The 17,075-nt window shown below is 51.2% G+C and overlaps 1 protein-coding gene across 2 annotated transcripts in view; it reads right to left on the reverse strand.

The window, feature by feature from the left end:
- Positions 1-8,107, reverse strand: part of WHRN (whirlin) — a 60,044-nt gene extending 51,937 nt beyond the window's left edge. The window contains exon 1 of one of the 2 annotated variants that reach the window (XM_077189349.1): positions 7,301-8,107. In XM_077189349.1, coding sequence (XP_077045464.1) covers positions 7,301-7,900 — 600 coding nt within the window. In that variant the 5' untranslated portion in view covers positions 7,901-8,107. The remainder of the gene's footprint in view (positions 1-7,300) is intronic. The other variant, XM_054646406.2, reaches the window with a different exon arrangement.
- Between the last annotated feature and the right edge of the window lie 8,968 nt (positions 8,108-17,075).

The following is a 17,075-nucleotide window of genomic DNA, read 5'->3' on the forward strand; positions in this document are numbered from 1 at the left end:
AAAGTCATTTGATTTCATTAGGGCTGATTGTGATTTGCTGGTGAAATGAAGGGAAACAGATGACTAAGGAACTTGCCCACTGAGGGAAACCAGTGGCAGAGCAGCAAATACAACCAACTCCTAAGCCAGGTGGAGCAGCCAAACCCACGTTCCCACAGCCCCTGGTTGGGTGTGCAGCTTCACTCCAGCCCAAGGCACACCAGGAATTCACCTGGAGCTCCCAGTGACAGGGGAGCAGCTCCAGGTGAGCTCCAGTGCTCAAACCACAGCTCCAGATCTGCCCTGGAACCAGAGCAGCTCTTCCACATCCGTGCTCTGCCACTGCCATCAGCCCTCCTCCTCAAGGAGCTTTAAAAGTCATTTTAAATGCAGATACCCCCAAGCTCCAGAGTGACCATTTTCCCTCCTCCTTTTCCCCAGAGGGAGATCCTGGTGCCTTTACACTTCCCACCCTCTCTGTCCAAGTCCAGCTGAGCACAGGAGCTGACATGGAAACTGTTTGCAGGACAGAAGGGCACAGCAGGAGCCCCTGGCATCACACAGCGCCTGCCTTTTAAACTGTGCTCTTTATTTTGGTGCAGTTCTGGGGTTTTTGTTTCTAAGCAGATGCAGAGATGCAGGAAGGGATTACCACTCCAACTATTGGGGTGGATGCTAGTCACATCCTCCTTTTCCATGCTCCAGCTCCCCCAGCTCCCTGGGGAAAGGGAGAAGTTTCAAGCCTCTTTCTTTAATGCCTTCTAAAAACACAGAGCCTCGATAAGCATGCAGCAGTTAAAGGAACAGGGCTGAAATCTTCTTCATAGAATCAAAGGAACAGGGCTGAAATCTTGACAGAATCAAAGGAACAGGGCTGAAATCTTCTTCACAGAATCAGGGATCAAAGGAACAGGGCTGAAATCTTGACAGAATCAGGGATCAAAGGAACAGGGCTGAAATCTTCACAGAATCAGGGATCAAAGGAATAGGGCTGAAATCTTGACAGAATCAGGGATCAAAGGAACAGGGCTGAAATCTTGACAGAATCAGGGATCAAAGGAACAGGGCTGAAATCTTCACAGAATCAGGGATCAAAGGAACAGGGCTGGAATCTTCACAGAATCAGGGATCACTGCATTGCCTGCACCCCTCAGCCATCCCAGCCCTGCTCTGGCTGATCAGCCACAGCTCCAAGCACTTTGAAGGGTCAAAACTCAACCAAACCAAGCTGCACTCACTGCTCTGAGCCGGGCCCCAGTGCTGGGGTGATTAAATCAGCAGTGTCAGGTCATGGTGATCAATTAATTTGGCATCACATGAAACAGTGAGATGAAATTTGCTTTACTGGAAGCTGGCTGGAAAGAAAAATGGCTCTAGATATGTTTGAGGCTCAGGGCTGCACATCTCTGCTGTCATTTCTGAGAGATCTTTTAGAAATCCCACACCTGGGGTCCTTTCTTATGAAATATTACAATCTCTGAAGAGATCACCTTGTTTGCCAGCAGGAAAACCCACAGTAAAAGGACATAAAAGGAATTTTAATCTCCTTTTAATTATTTTTAAATGCCCACTTGGCACTTCCATCAGAGCAGGAGATGGAAGGGATGGGGGAGTGAAGAGCTCGGCTGGAGCAGAGATGGTGGTGGCTGGGGATGAGCTCCCCCTCCATGCCAGGCTGGGGTGTGAGGTGCTACCCCCTGATGCAATCCCCTTCCCTCACAGGTCAGGGAGGGGAGGAGGCCCCTGGCTGTTCCCCCTCCCTCCCCAGGCAGGGTTGTCACAGGGACACAGGACAGGCTGGCAGTGCCACAGACCCCTCTGCCTTGTCAGCCTCATCCCAAGCCTTCCCCAGCCCCTCCAGCCTCTCTCCACAGGTGAAGAACCCAAGCCAGGGCACCTGAACTGCTCCAATTCCTCCAGAATAAACTCAGTTCCAGCCCAGTGACTTTGGCAAAGCCATCTCAGATTTACACCAACACCAAAGAACCAAACTCCCCAGCCCAGCACATCCAAATTAGTGGAGTTGTGGTGACTTTGCTCCAGCTGATCCAGATCTGCCAGAAATAGCTGGGCCAATGGTGGGACCAGTGCAGCTCTTTGGGGCTGGTGTAGCTCATTGAGCCAAATTCTAAATCAGGAATTTTTCCACTTTTCACTTTATTTTGTCCCCTCCCTCCCTAAATGTCTTTTTATTCAAAGGACTAAAAACCTTCAGCAAAGCAAGAAAGGTAAAGAGTGGGGGAGAAAGGAGTGTGAATTTAATGCCAACCCCAGAGCATTGGGGAAACACCTCCCTGGGTAAATTTTTGATGGTCTAAAGCCACAAACACCTTGATTTTAAGTCGTCTGGATAAAATATGACAGCTTATCAATACAAACCTTCAGCATAACTGCTAAAATATATATGCAGTATATGCTCAAATATAGCAGCATATACACCATAAATAGTAAAATAAATATATATATTGTAAACATAATATAATGTCCTAAATAGCAAGGCTGATAAAAACCAAGCCAGCTCTAAAAATATGGCAGACAAGAATAACTTCTCCACTTACCCCATAATTCAAATGCTGGTGATCTTTTGCTAAAGTGCACTCATGAATGCTGCAATGATGGAGCTGTAATTGTAATGGAGTCATTTAATTTGGATTTGGATGGCACAGCCGAGCTCAGAGCAGACAAGGCATAAAACTCCCATGCTCACGTAAAGGTTAAGGAGCTGGTCATTAAGGGAATTGATTTGGAGTGCTGAGGTAATCTTGTGGTTGAAGGCAGAATGCCACTTTTTATCTCATTTACGCTGGAAACATCTGCAAACACCAGTCAGTGGTGACAGGCCAGCAGTGAGTTCTGAGCTGGGACATCACAGGGGTCACTTAGCCAGGTGTGGCAGCTCTCATCTTGATTGACTTTGGGTGCAGCACTGAGCGACACCTGAAAATTCCAGGAGTGAACAGAAATTGCTGCTATCCTGTGGAAGGGGCTAACAGCAGCCTGTTAGCTAAAGGAGGGACCAGGAGCTGAGAAGCAAGAAGAAGCTGATTAGGAGCCATCTCCAAGGCTGTAACCAAGGAGTCCAAGAGAAGTGAGGGATTGAAGAAAGATAAGAAGAGAACTTTGCAGCTGGACATCACAGACATGTTTTATGAAAAAACCTTTCCTTAGGATTTTTTTCTCCTGAGAAGCTGAGAGGCCTCAGAAACAAAATGTAAGCAATGATTATCTGCTGCTGTGGAATGCAACAGGTGCATCTGGGATTGGTCTCATGTGGTTGTTTCTAATTAATGGCCAATCACAGTCATCTGGCTCAGACTGTCTCCGTCAGTCACAAGCCTTTGTTACCATTCTTTTTCTATTCTTAGCCAGCCATTCATTTCTGATGAAATCCTTTCTTCTATTCTTTTAGTATAGTTTTAATGTAATATATATCATAAAATAATAAATCAGCCTTCTGGAACATGGAGTCAGATCCTTGTCCCTTCCCTCTTCCTGGGACCCCTGCGAACACTGCCAGAGGACGAAGTATTTTTAGAAAGTCAGTTGAAGTCACTCTAACTTTTCACCAAGGGTATTATGTTGATTTATTGTGGCCAACACTTAAGGTAGAAGAAGTATAAACAATTGCAAAGTGTATAAAAGGTCAGCCATGTTTGATAATAAAGAGCTGCCATCTGAGACTGCTTGTGGTCCCTGCTTTGTGTTGTGACTGCCTCGACAGCTGTAAGAGCCGAAATGATGTGGGACTCCAGGCAGCTCTCCAAAATGCAGTTTAGTGTATCCAAGGTGCTTCAGCAGTTCAGGGTGGTGGGTGACAGAGCTCTGCCCACAGCTGTCAGCTCCAGCTGCAGACAGGCCTGGAGACCCTTTGGTTTTGGTTACAATGCATTCTAGACTTTTCTTTTGGTTACAATGCATTCTAGACTTTTCTTTGCTCACCATCTTAATACAGTAGAACCAATCTATACCTTAACTATTATCTACAGCCTATCATAACTACTATAATTACCATATTCATGTTACTGTTCTCCAATCACTCAAAGTCAGTACATTACAGTTTCAGCTAGAAGTTGTTTTTCCGTTTTCTTGCAGTGCAAAATTCTGAGACCTTTTTCTACTTGCAACTTTGCTGCCTTGTTTGCCTGTGCTCTCTTTCTGCTTGGTACTAACATCTTCTTGTTTGGGGTGGGTTTATCCTTTGCTCTGAGTTATAAAACCCCTTCTAACTCACACACCCTTTGCCTCCTTGGTTATCCAGTGAGACTGGCCCAGAAATTCTTTTCTTCTAGATCAAAACTTGCTTCCATCTCTATTCCTTCATCAGACTCTACATTTAAAAATCTTTCTGCTAAGCACCCATATCTGTGAGACTTTCTTGTCAAACTTTCATCCTTCCCAACAGACAGTGACACAAGCCCACAGCAGAGCCTCTCTCCTCCTGGAGAGGAGGGGTAAAAGCAGCTGGGCTGCTCCTGCACTGCCAGACGCGCACGGAAAGGCAACAGAACCACCACGATCTGATAAAGGAACGCAGTGGCTGCCGTGGGAAGGCTCACCCGAGGCTGCACAACCAAATGCAGACATTGCATTTATTCCCTGCTCTGCCCGAGCAGCTGGCACAGCCCCAGCCGGGCACCCCGAGCACCCCGGCGGGCACCGGGCACCCGCGGCTCGGGGAGTTTGTCACGCTCAGCCCGGAGCCTTCCGGAGCCCTGCACCGGCCCCAGGAACGAGCTCTGACAACTTCTGTCAGCACAGCACGCCGTGCCTGTGATGGACAGCAGGGCTCCCTGCCCAGACAGCTGCTGGCTGCAGGACAGCGGGGAAAGAGGAGCTGGAGCATGGCAGGGACCGAGCTGAGCTCCCATCAGCCACGGTCTGCCCGGGGCAGCTCACACAGCCCCTCCTCTGGAGCTCAGAGTGTCTGAGAGATCAGCCACACAGCCAGGGGCTCGTGTTAACCCAGTCTCTCTCCTCAGCTTTCTCTGTCTCTGTTACAGCGTGTGCACGAATTCCAGGACCAAGCCAGCTCTGGTTTATCACAGAATATTCTGAGTTGGAAAGCATCACAAAGGTCACCGAGTCCAACTCTTAAGTGGACAGCCAAGAAAGGGATCAGATCCCCAATCTGGGGTTATGAGCACCAAGCTCTGAGCAGTGGAGCTGATTTTGGCCATCCAACACTGCCCCACTGCAGGGCAGACCAAGAGCCCCCAGTGAGGAGGGCAGGACACAGCGAGGGGGGCTCTGCCTGAGGAGAAGAGCCCACAGCCAGGGGCCTTGGCAGAGCTGTCAGTGCACCCACCTGAGCTCCAGAGCCCAGCTTTCAAGGGAAAGCAGAGCACAAAATGAATCCACTCATCACCCCCACTTGTCCCTGCAGCTCTGCCACTCTGAATGACACCCAAAACATCGGGCTGAGCTACTTGTACCTTAAACCTTCCAATGCTGCCCTTGAGCATCGCTGAAGGCCATCTCTTCATTTCCCCCTCCCAAATGCAGCATCTAAGGGCAAATTAACACTTGGTTCATTTTAGAAGCTCCCAAGGATTTATTAGAGCTGTACTGTGAATCACTCTGCCACTCTTCCCAAGCAAAATGTTCCCACCACCACGATGTGGGTCATAAAAACCCTTCCCAGATGTGAAAAGAACCTCAAGAAGGTGCCAGCACAGGCTAAGTGATGAATTTGTTGTTGAAAGAAGTTCAGCACACAAGGAGACAATTTCTAAGCTGCTTTTTCCTATCAGGATCATATTAACAAAATATAGCTCTTGGCAAGCCACGTCCTCCAGGAATTATTTCTGTGCAGGAAGCACTTAGTTTCACTCAAAATTAATAATGTCTAAAAGGCATCAATTACATTATATTAGAGAACAAACAGAAAGTGATGTGAATTACCCAGCAGAGTGGGATGAATTGGAGATGAAGTCATGGAGTAGAGCATTCCTGACACCTAGTTCCTCTCCATCCAATGCCATAACCAAAATACGTGGGGGTTGCAATCTCCAAGCCACAAAATTGCAGACTAACAACTGAAAGCTTACCCTGCTGTTCTCCTATCATTAGGAACAAGAGGAAAGTAATTCCTACAAACCTTTCCTCTGCTGTCAGGATTACCAGGGAGTCATTTCCAGCCTGGAAGTCGTGCCCTTGCCCGGGGCACTGATTTAAAGCCGGGGCAGGGAACACACAGGTCGGCAGGGAAGAAGTGTTCAAAGCTGTGCAAGATTAATGCGCTGTCAGAGGAAGGCTCCACATGGAACAGGCTCCCAACAGAACCACTTTAGCTTCTTATGGAAAAATTAAAGCACAAACAGCTGGAGAACAGCCTTGTCACGCCAGATCCCAGCTCTCCATACGCTGCCTACAAATTGCAGCTCTAAAAGTCGATTCTGCAGCTCGATAGGTTTGTGCCTCGGGAACATTCCGAGCGGAGCCCACCAGCCACGAGAACAGCTCTGGGAACGGTTTGGGACACTCAGACCTGGATTTTCATCAGAACCCCGCGTTTCAGGCGAAAATCCCACCGTTTATGGAGTTCTCCCCCCACATTAAAGCTTTTATCGATAGCCCCCATGCTGTTACGGGCTACAACAGGTCCCCAGGGCATGTGGAGCCGTGCTGGGAGAGCAGGAGCCCTCAGTTCAGTTGTGTAACCGTTCTCCTTCTCCCCCTGGAACATTCAAAGGGGAATCGGGGATCTGCTCCTGCCTTGGGCAGCCTTTTGGGGGGGGTCTGTTCTGCTTCTCCATGCCTCAGTTTCCCCATCTTTGCTAGGAGAAACCCACTAAAGCGGCTGAAGTACATCCCTCAAAACCCGTCTCACGCAGATTTCCAGCTTCCACGAGCTTCCCAGGCTGCCGGCGAGCCACGAGCAGGCACCGCTGCGTTTCACAGGCACGACAAAAGCGCAGGACGAGCCTGCCGTGCCCGGAGCCAGCCCGGCAGCGCGGTCCCTGCCGTGGGTTTTAGGCACCGCTATCGCCACCGCAAACTTTCCTGCCGGGCTCCGAGCACGGCTGGCCCCGCACGATGTCGCCGGTGCGATGCAAACCCGGAGCGGCTCCGCTCCGCCGAGGGCTGCGAGCTCCGAGCCGTGTCCCGGGGAGCGGCACCGGGGGCTCCGGACGCACCGGCTGATGGGGATGGAGCTGGGGAGGGACGCGGATGGACGGGGATAAGAGCCAGGGAGGGAAGGGAGGAGCGGGGGGACACGGACACGCACCGGAGAGGCAGAGCGGGACGGGGCGCGCAGCGGAGCTCCGGACAAGGCGGGATGGAGAGAAAACACCCACCGGACCAGCGTGAGCCGCCTTACCTTGACCGCCTCAGCGTGGGTCACCCTGTCCAGGGACTTGCCGTTGACCCCTAGGATCTGATCGCCGACCCGCAGCCCCTCCCGCTCGGCCAGAGAGCCGGGTTCCACCAGCGACACGTAGATGCCCACGCCGTGCTCGGCACCGCCGCGGATGCTGAAGCCCAGACCCTCGTGGGCTTTGCTCCGGCGCAGCGTCACCTGCCGCAGCTCGCCCGGGAGCACCGGCGGCGGGGCGGGGGGCGGCGGGGGGCGGCCGGGCGGCGGCAGGTAGGGCCCCTCGGCCGTATACTGGTCGAAGAGGAGCTGGTCGGAGCGCGGCAGGACGAGGCGCAGCAGCGGCAGCAGCTGCCGGCGGCGGGGCCCGTCGAGGAGGGCGCGCAGGGAGCGCACCAGGTCGCAGACGTTGCGGCGGCCGTGGTAGGCGTTGAGGCAGAGGATGAAGCGCTCCCGCTCCGCCTCGCTCAGCAGCGCCGTGAGCGCCTGGTGCAGCCGCCGCACGTTCGCCGAGAGCGGCCGCGGCGCCGGCCCCGCCGCCGAGCCCAGCGAGCCCGACGAGGAGGAGGAGGAGTGCACGGACACGCCGTCCAGCTCCGCGCTCATCGCCGCGGCACCGGCAGCGCACCAGGGGACGGAGGGGATGGAGCGGCCGGAGCCGGGCGCGCCGGGCAGGAGCGCACCCAAAGCGGGCAGGAGCGGAGCCGGGCGGGGCAGAGCGGAGTCCCCCGAGCAGCACCGGCCCCGCCGCTCCACCTGTCCGTGCGCTCGCCCGCGGCTCCCCAGGAAGTGACGCGGCCCCGTTGCCGGGAGACCGGTTATACAGAGCGGCCCCGGCGGCGGGACCGGACCCCCCCGCCCGCCCCGCCCCAGCGCCCGCCCCCGCGGGACCCGCAATTAGCGCCCGCTCATTAGCGCTCATCAGCGCAGCCAGCCCTGCCCGCGCTCAGCCCACCGCGGGCACCGCGCAGGTGGGAAAGTCCTGGCAGCCGTCCCCAGCCCTCCCGGGATGGATCGCGTCCATCCCGGAGCTCCCGCAGCTTCCCTCCATCCCAGCATGGCATGGCGAGCGCACTCGGGGTGGAGGACGCACGGCAGAGGACACCGGGCAGGGATCGGTTTACAGCCGAGAACAGCCTGGCCCGGCACACGGAGCCGTTACCTGACCCGCGGGGATGTTTTTCCATTGCCCGGCGTGCCAGGTGCGGGATTGTTGTTATCTCAGAGTGCTGGGCACGGTAACTGCTGAGTTACGGTGCTGGGGATTCACCCGTTCAGCTCAGCACAGGCTTTGTTTTAATCACTCCTGAACGGAATTCAGACACATTCGCTACTGACAGGGTGTTGAAGGAATCTATGATTGGGGGAGCAGGTTTTAAAAAGGAGAAATTTAGATCAGATCTTGGAAAGAAATTGTTCTTAAAAATTGAGTGAGGATGGTGAGGCCCTGGCACAGGGTGCCCAGAGCAGCTGTGGCCGCCCCTGGATCCCTGGCAGTGCCCAAGGCCAGGCTGGGCAGGGCTGGGAGCACCTGGGACAGTGGGAGGTGTCCCTGCCATGGCAGGGGTGGGATGGGATAATCTGTAAGGTCCCTTCCAACCCAAACCACTCTGTGATGTTGGGTTTGGAGTCCACCCCAAACTCCCAGCAATTAACTCCTCCACATTTAACAAACATAGCCAGGACAGAGAAGCCCTTCCTGTGAGGGATCCTGGTGGTCCAGATCCGATGCTCAAGAAGCTGGCAGGGCCTCAGGCACACAGTACTGCAGACCTGGATAGGTGGGATTCAGGGAATCACATTCCCACCTGGGATGCTCCTGCACAGGTAGCCACCCTCTTCTCTGCCTCCACACCCATAACTTGTGACCTCAGACCCAAAAGAGAAGCATTAGGATCAGGAATGAGTGCAGAAATCCAGGGACTGCTTTTCTGGTTGCTGGATGAATTATTTCTTACTATGTGAGGTTTGAGTCTCTTCTATGTCTGTGGAACACCTGAGCAAGGACCATTTTCCATCTCAGTCATTTGAAATCTTTCTGTCTTTATTGAAGTGCCTTCCATCTGCTACAGTAGAGGAGGATTAAACCTAATTCATCAGATGAATCTTGATAGCAGTAGAATTCATTTTGTTCATGCATATGATGGAAGAGCTTAAACAGCTGCATTACAAGTAGCTTTATGTATTAAAGCTTTGTTGGAGCTCTCAATGCCTTGTTTAAAACAAAACTAAACAAAGCAGATTGCTAATTGAAATTCGCGTTCAAACTGGGGCTGATAAATAAGCAGATGGAGCAGTCAACATTACTGGAAAGAAAAGGGACAATATAGGACAGAGAAGCGAGTAAAAACAAAAATACGCCTACATCAGCCAAACAAAGTGAGAGAAGGGCAACCAAGGTACTGCAAGTCTTTGAATTGCACCCAGGCACGATGGTAGTGCTCAGTCCCGCTCAGGCTCTATTTAAAGCACTGCTGCTCCCACCAGTGCAGTGGCTGAGCTCCTCCAGCCTCTTTTAATCCTACACCAAGACTCCCAATGTGTGAACATGAGCAGATGCAGTGAGAGCTGTCCCTGCTCCAGCCTGGAGCAGCACATCCATCCCTTCCCTCTGCAGCAGAGCCTGGCAGTGCCCAGGGCAGAGCCACCAGGGCTGCTCCATGGCCAGGGCTGCCCAGTGGTGCCACTTGGTCCCTGAGCTTTTGACCTCTACTCCAGAACGTCACAAAGTCACTTTCCCAGTGCCAGCATGTGATGGTGTTCATAGGGGTCTGAGGATGAGGATCTGACTCCATGTTTCAGAAGGCTTGATTTATTATTTTATGATATATATTATATTAAAATTACACTAAAAGAATAGAAGAAAGGATTTCATCAGAAGGCTAACAAGGATTATAAAGAAATGGAATGGTAATAAATCTTGTGACTGACCAGAGAGTCCAAGCCAGCTGACTGTGATTGGCCATGAATTAGAAACAACCACATGAGGCCAATCCCAGATGCACCTGTTGCATTCCACAGCAGCAGATAACCATTGGTTACATTTTGTTCCTGAGGCCTCTCAGCTTCTCAGGAGGAAAAATCCTAAGGAAAGGATTTTTCAGAAAATATCATGGCTACACCAGCACAACTCCAATCCAGTGCTACCCAGCAGAAACACACAGAGCAGCTGTCACTATAGGACACAAAACAACACGAGCGCACACACCGCTGTTCTCAAGGTGGAAAAAGGGAAGTTTATTTTCTGATTCTAACATTTATAGATTCCCAAAAGTGACAGTGGATTGGAGGGTGACAGTGCCACCTCTCCAATGACACTGGACAAACCAACAGTCCATCAAATTTCTCCTCCTCCATAAAAGAATGCAAAACAATGAGTTATTTACAGAAAGTGTGTGAGAAAGTTTGTTACAAGAATGTAAACATCAGAAGGCTTAGAAAATCTTAAAAAATCAGGGCAACAGAGCAGCTATATGGGAATGATTCTGTTTTCTTGCTGTCACTACAGCCCTGCTCATCCTTGGGGTGCCCCATCCACTTGCTGCTGCCATGGACAGCTCTGAGCCTTCCCTTTGGATGTGACCCCTGGTTTAGTTTCTCCTCAGAGAAGTTTTACATTTAGATTGTTCACAGATTGTCAAATTGGTTCATTTCCATACATCCCAGACAGGGGCACCCACTGCTTTACCTTGGAGAGAAAAGGATTGAGGTCTTCTCATGGAGCCTCAGCTTTGAAGTGAATCTGATGGATTTCTGGGGGCTTTATCCTTTCCACTGCTGTAAACACTAAAGCCAGGCAGTTGAGAGGGAGCAACACATGGCCTTGGGCCTGAGCAGCTTTCCAGAACCAGAATCATTCCCAAATGCAGAACTAGAGGTTCATGCAGGTCTTGGGCTCAGGAGTGTTCCCACACCTGAGCAAAACCTCTCCAACCTTCCTCAGCCCAGGGGATGCTGCTGAATAAATGCCCCCATCAGGGTGCAATTCCTGTGCAGGCTGCAGGGCTCCAAGACCAGAGTCTCACCATGCCAAAGTGCTCCTTCAGGACTGCCTAGGATGAAATGGTTCCCTTTAAAGGTGGGGAGGCCCTGGCACAGGGTGTCCAGAGAAGCTGTGGCTGTCCCATCCCTGCAAGTGTTTGAGATCAGCTTGGACAGGGCTTGGAGCAACCTGGTATGATGGAAGGTGTCCCAGCTCATGGCAGGGTGGTAGGACAGGGTGATCTTTATGGACCTCCTAACCCAAACCATTGGTGGTGAAGCCCCATCCCTGGAGGTGTCCAAGGAAGGCCTGGATGTGGCTCTCAGTGCTCTGGGCTGGTGACAAGGTGGGGATCAGTCAAAGGTTGCACTTGATGACCTTGGAGGTCTTTTCCAACCTCAGTGATTCTGTGATGGTTTGGAAAGGGAGCTCAGCCGGGGGGGAGCTGGCAGCGAGTGCTCAGGGCAGAGGATCAATGCCAGGTACAGACAGCATCACCTACAAACATCCTCTGGAGACAAGATTCACGGACACTGAGTGTCCACAATAATTCCTGGGACAGCTCCTGGCTGAACTGAACCTTTGATAACTGTGAGGACCTGACAGACACCAGCAAAGGGACCTCAGCACAGTGGAGAGCTCCAGAGCAGCCAGGCACTGCTCATTCCCAGCTTGCAGCTGCACCACCTGCCTTGCCAGCAGAGTCCCTCAAGGCCAGCAGGAGCCCACAAGATGTTATTCTTATGAGTTTTTAAATCATCCTTGCAGCACCAAATAATCCGATGCGTTTGCTAAGTGCCACCTGAATAAATTGCCCAACCTTTCCGCTTTAATCCGCTGTAATCACTTTCCAGAGGCACTCTTTGAAAAGTGAGCTCCGTGTTTCCAGAGCAGCTGTGCTCCTAATTAAAAGGCACTGTAGCAAGAAGCCAACAAAACCTAATTCTGGTTGGAAATGCCTTGCTGCAGTTGGAGGACTGAGGTGAACTGTGAGGAGGGCCAGGGAGGAAGCAGCAGCTGCCTGTGCTGCTTAAGAGAGTATTAGGAGAGGGCTGGCACTCGGGGCTGCCTCTTGGCTAAATCCCTGTTTAGCAGATTGGCTCCCAATCCTCTGTCCCTGGCCAGGCTGCTTTGCACAGCTTGGACATGTGTAGGAATCAGCTGAGTGCTGCAGCTGAGTGCTCCCAGGAGGAGCCAGTGCAGAGGGAGAAGCATGCAGAGGGTTTTCCAGCAGAATTCCTGAGTGCCTTGGCTTCCAGCACCATTCCTCCTGCAGCAAAGCTGAATCCAGCACAGTGCAGGCTCACAAGTTCCCCACGGTGCAGGGAGCAGGCTCAGGCTCCATCTCAGCTCCAGACAGAACAGGCAGAAGTTGGATTTGAAGGAAAGCTGTAGGAGCAGTGAGAAATCATCATTTCAAGGGAGGTTTTTTGAGCTCTGCATTATGAGCATAAACCACTCACAACAGGGGTGTTTCCAATGAATGGAGCTTGCTGTGCTTCATCAGACCAAGTTTAGTTTGACACATCCCAGCTGGGTCCAAGCAGGCAGAGGGGGTAGGAAACTCTGACACTCATTAAATCCATCTGTATCTGCATATTTACAAATCTCCTAAAGCTCAATGTACACTCAGACTGTACCTAAGCAAAGCCAGCCCCAAACAGCTTCATTTGAGTGGGAATTTGGTGGTTTCCATTGTGCAAGAGAACATCAAAGATGAGAATTTTAGCACCAAATGTTTCCATGGGGTGGACAGCACAGGGTTAGAGTTTATCAGTCATTTAGATAGCGTGGATTAAAAACTCAAATCAAACAGACAGCAATAGCTTCACCTGTATTCCCAGCCATATTTTCATTTCAAGGCATTGGAATGCTGTAACACTTACTAAAAGCCTAAGTCAAAGCAATTCACATTCAAACAAAGCTCCATTTGCTCCATTTTCTGATGAAAAAGCCTGTTCAAGGAGCAGAAGCTCCCCCCGATTTGCCTGCAGTGATCTCTCCACACTGCCAACACCACTGAGTGTAACCCTGCATGGCAGAGGCAGATGATTTAAGAGCTGCAATCCTCCTCCCCTCTCCAGCAATTTCTTGCACTTATGCACTCTCCAGTCCTGCTTGAAATGCCTGAAAGAAAAAGCCACTTGCGTCATCAGCTTCTTTTTTTTTCCTTTAATGCCCAGCACAAATCATGGCTCAGTCACGATGTGGGCCTGGGTGTCAGGGACAGGCAGAGCTGCCACTGGCACAGGATCACGTCAGTGCCACTCTGATTTGGGCACCTGGGCTGTTCAGTTTGGTCACAAAGGCCACAGAGGCTGTTCCTGAGGGCTGCCTGTCCTTGGTTGGGACAGGGGAGTTTAGGGACCCTGGTGGGCGGGAGGTTTCCCTGCCCTTAAAGCTGGAGGAGCTTTAAGGTCCCTTCCAAGCCAAACCATTCTGTGATTCCACCATTCTGAGGCCATTTTAGGACTGGGGAGCTGTCCCTGTGATATTTTCTGAAAAATCCCTTTGCCAGCATTTCTTCTCCTGGGAAGCTTCAGCTTCTCCCTGTTTTGCAGCTTTGGAATGTGATTTGGAGAATTGTTTATCCAGCATGTGAATTGTTTGAATTTAATGACCAATCACAGCCACAGCTGTGTCAGACTCTCTGGTCAGTCATGGGTTTTTATTATTCATTCTTTTCCAGCCTTCTGATGTATCCTTTCTCTTTCTTTAGTATAGTTTTAGAATATGATATGATATGATATGATATGATATGATATGATATGATATAATATAATATAATATAATATAATATAATATAATATAATATAATATAATAATATAATATATCAGCCTTCTGAGAACTATGGAGTCAAATTCTCATCTCTCACCTCGTCCTGGGGACCCAACACCACAGGGAGCTGTGCCATAGGGAGCACCTGCAGAAGGAGGCAGCCCTGGGGCTGTGGATAATTTACTGCACAGGACTGGGTTTATTCACTCTGTAGAACAAGTCCAACATTCCCACAGATGAGCTGATTGCAGAGGACTGGTTGGGAAGTTGCAGCATGGAGGGGGAGCACAGACTCTTTGTCCTCAGTGGTGCCTTCCTGCATGATTTGGGGTTGACCTTGTGCACAGGGGTTCACAAGGTGCCAATTGATGCCTCCAACCCTGAATTCTCCTCCTGCTGGGTCCATCATTGCCCCAGCCCAGTCTCCACCCTTCAGGCAGGGACTTTACCCTGCTGGAGGTCTTGGCTGCTCTTGGAGTGCAGCACCTCACACTCATGGGGATGCTTTACTGATAGAACCATGGAGTGGGTTGGGTTGACCTTAAAGCCCATCCAGTGCCACCCCTGCCATGGCAGGGACACCTCCCACTGTCCCAGGTGCTCCCAGCCCTGTCCAGCCTGGTCTTGGGCACTGCCAGGGATCCAGGGGCAGCCCCAGCTGCTCTGGGCACCCTGTGCCAGGGCCTGCCCACCCTCACAGGGAACAATTCCCAATTCCCAATATCCCATCCAGCCCTGCCCTCTGGCAGTGGGAGCCATTCCCTGGGTCCTGTCCCTCCATGCCTTGTCCCCAGTCCCTCTCCAGCTCTCCTGGAGCCTCTTTAGGCCTTTAGGGGCTCTGAGCTCTCCCTGGAGCCTTCTCTTGTCCAGGCTGAGCAACTCCAGCTCTCTCAATCTCCAGAACACCTTCACAGTCCTCTCTGGACTCACTTCAGCAGCTCCACATCCTTCTTATGTCAGGGGCTGGCTGGGGAGTACCAAATGAGTACAGTCCCTTTCTGAAGAGCTCTGTTAATATATCCAACAATTTCACATCAGACCTGAGCATTGCAGAGCTCATTTGCACAAGTTCAGCCTCCCAGCAGGTGGGAAAATCAGGGGCTTCACTCACACTGGGAATTGACAAACTCACACAGAGCTAATCTAATTGGAAGGTATTTATCTCATTTGAAAACATTTACCTAATTCAAATAAATTTATCAGTCTGGTTGTGAAAGCCTGTCAGTCTGGCAGGATTTATGGGCCAGCTTCCCAAGCATTTCTGCAGTGGTGGAAGTGACTGCAGTGGTACAAACTATCCCTGCAGTTTGCATCAGGAGCACAAGTCAGCCCTGCCAGCAGGAAAACTTAGCTGCAAGGTCTGATTGCACAGATTTGGGGAGGACAAACTCCAGGACAGAAAAGGGGGTGCTCCTTACAGCTTCTCACTGAGACTATTCCTTTCCCTGTGCATCTATCTGTGCCCCAGGGGAAAGTGCAACACCAAAAATTCCCCAGGGAGCAGCTCACTCCTGCTGTGACAGCCCTGGAATGCTGCCAGAACACCGGGAAACTCATCCTCAATTCCCACTCCCACTGCTGGGAGTTCTGCTCCCTGTTCAACCACTGCCACAGGAGCACAGGATTGGCATCTTGGAGGCCTGAACAATGAGCATCCCTCCTGGTGGAGATGATTTACACTGAGATTCCTGCACTCACTCAGAGGATAATGGGGCTGCAGGGTCACACTCTTTATCCAAAGCTTTGCTCTCATCTCCTCCAGTCTGCAAACCCATCCCTGCCAGGCTGGAGAGGGATGCAGAGCTCTGGGCTCCCTTATTACAACACTGCAGGAAGACAATCAAAAGAAAAAGTTAATGAGGTACTAATCATTATAGATTTGTAGTATATAATGCCATAAATACCCGCTGCCATCGATTAAATGTAGTGGGGCAAAGACATCTAATCCATCATATCGGCCATTTGATTCTTCAAAATTCATTTCCTACTATCAGGGAGATGCCAGAGGCCCAATCTCCTGCTCAGGAAACTGGCACCATTCCCTCCCTGCACCCATCACACTGTGGCCAGCCCAGAGCTCCCAGATAGGGCTCTGTGAGTTTCCACTGAAATTCCCACCATGAGGAATTGGGAGCTTGGAGAGATAGGAAAAATAGGCAGGACAAGCTTTAATCCTGTATCCTTTTTTTCTGCAGGTTTTTATTTGTTTGTTTCCAGCCCAACCCCTCTGGTTTTCTCGCAGAGATGAGGCTTTTGGGAGAACAAATATTAGTTTTACTAAACAAACAAACAAAACTACAACAAAAAAAGAAAAATCTGTTCTTGATATTAAAATCTGTTCTGAATGCCTGAAGTTCTCCTAAAGTGACAAATGACCAAAAGAAAACAGATCAAAAACCCTCTCAGAGATGCCATCACAGTTCTGAATCTTGCCAGAAGGCAGGAGAAAGCGCTCTGGCATCCCTTAGGGAGACAAAGGTGATAAACCCCAGCTACAACCAGGTGTAGGTGATGGGCAGTGCTGTGGTAAAGCCTGAGTAACTCCAGAGCAGCGGGCAGGCAAAGTGGCTGCGCTGGCAGCCGAGGATGAGACTAATGAGGGCTGCGATCCCTGGCCCACAGGCGCTAATGCCCTGGATAGATCGCTAATGCTCTCAATTCTTGCTCATTAGCACCGGCAGCGAAGACAAGACAAGCGTGTTATGTCATCGTTTAAATCCTGTCACATTTCCCCAATGACTCTGATTACGTTTGGAAATATTCATTCTCCTCCCCCGAGGCAGGACTGCCGTGCCCGTGAGCTCCAGATCCCGGGGCTTTGCTCGGAGCAAAGCCCTCACAGCCGGGCTGGGCCCCGGGCTGGGCCCCGGGCTGGGCCCCGGCCCTTCCCCGGGTGCTCGGGAAAGGGGAAGCCCCTGGTGGGAGCATTCAAGGCATCAGCTTACGCTGCCCTAATTCTCCCCATGATTTTACACCTCTGAGTATTTTCCAGTCACCTTTGCACGAGGAGGGAGTTTGGG

This window comes from Agelaius phoeniceus, chromosome 21 (assembly GCF_051311805.1).
Source record: "Agelaius phoeniceus isolate bAgePho1 chromosome 21, bAgePho1.hap1, whole genome shotgun sequence".
Lineage (NCBI taxonomy): Eukaryota > Metazoa > Chordata > Aves > Passeriformes > Icteridae > Agelaius > Agelaius phoeniceus.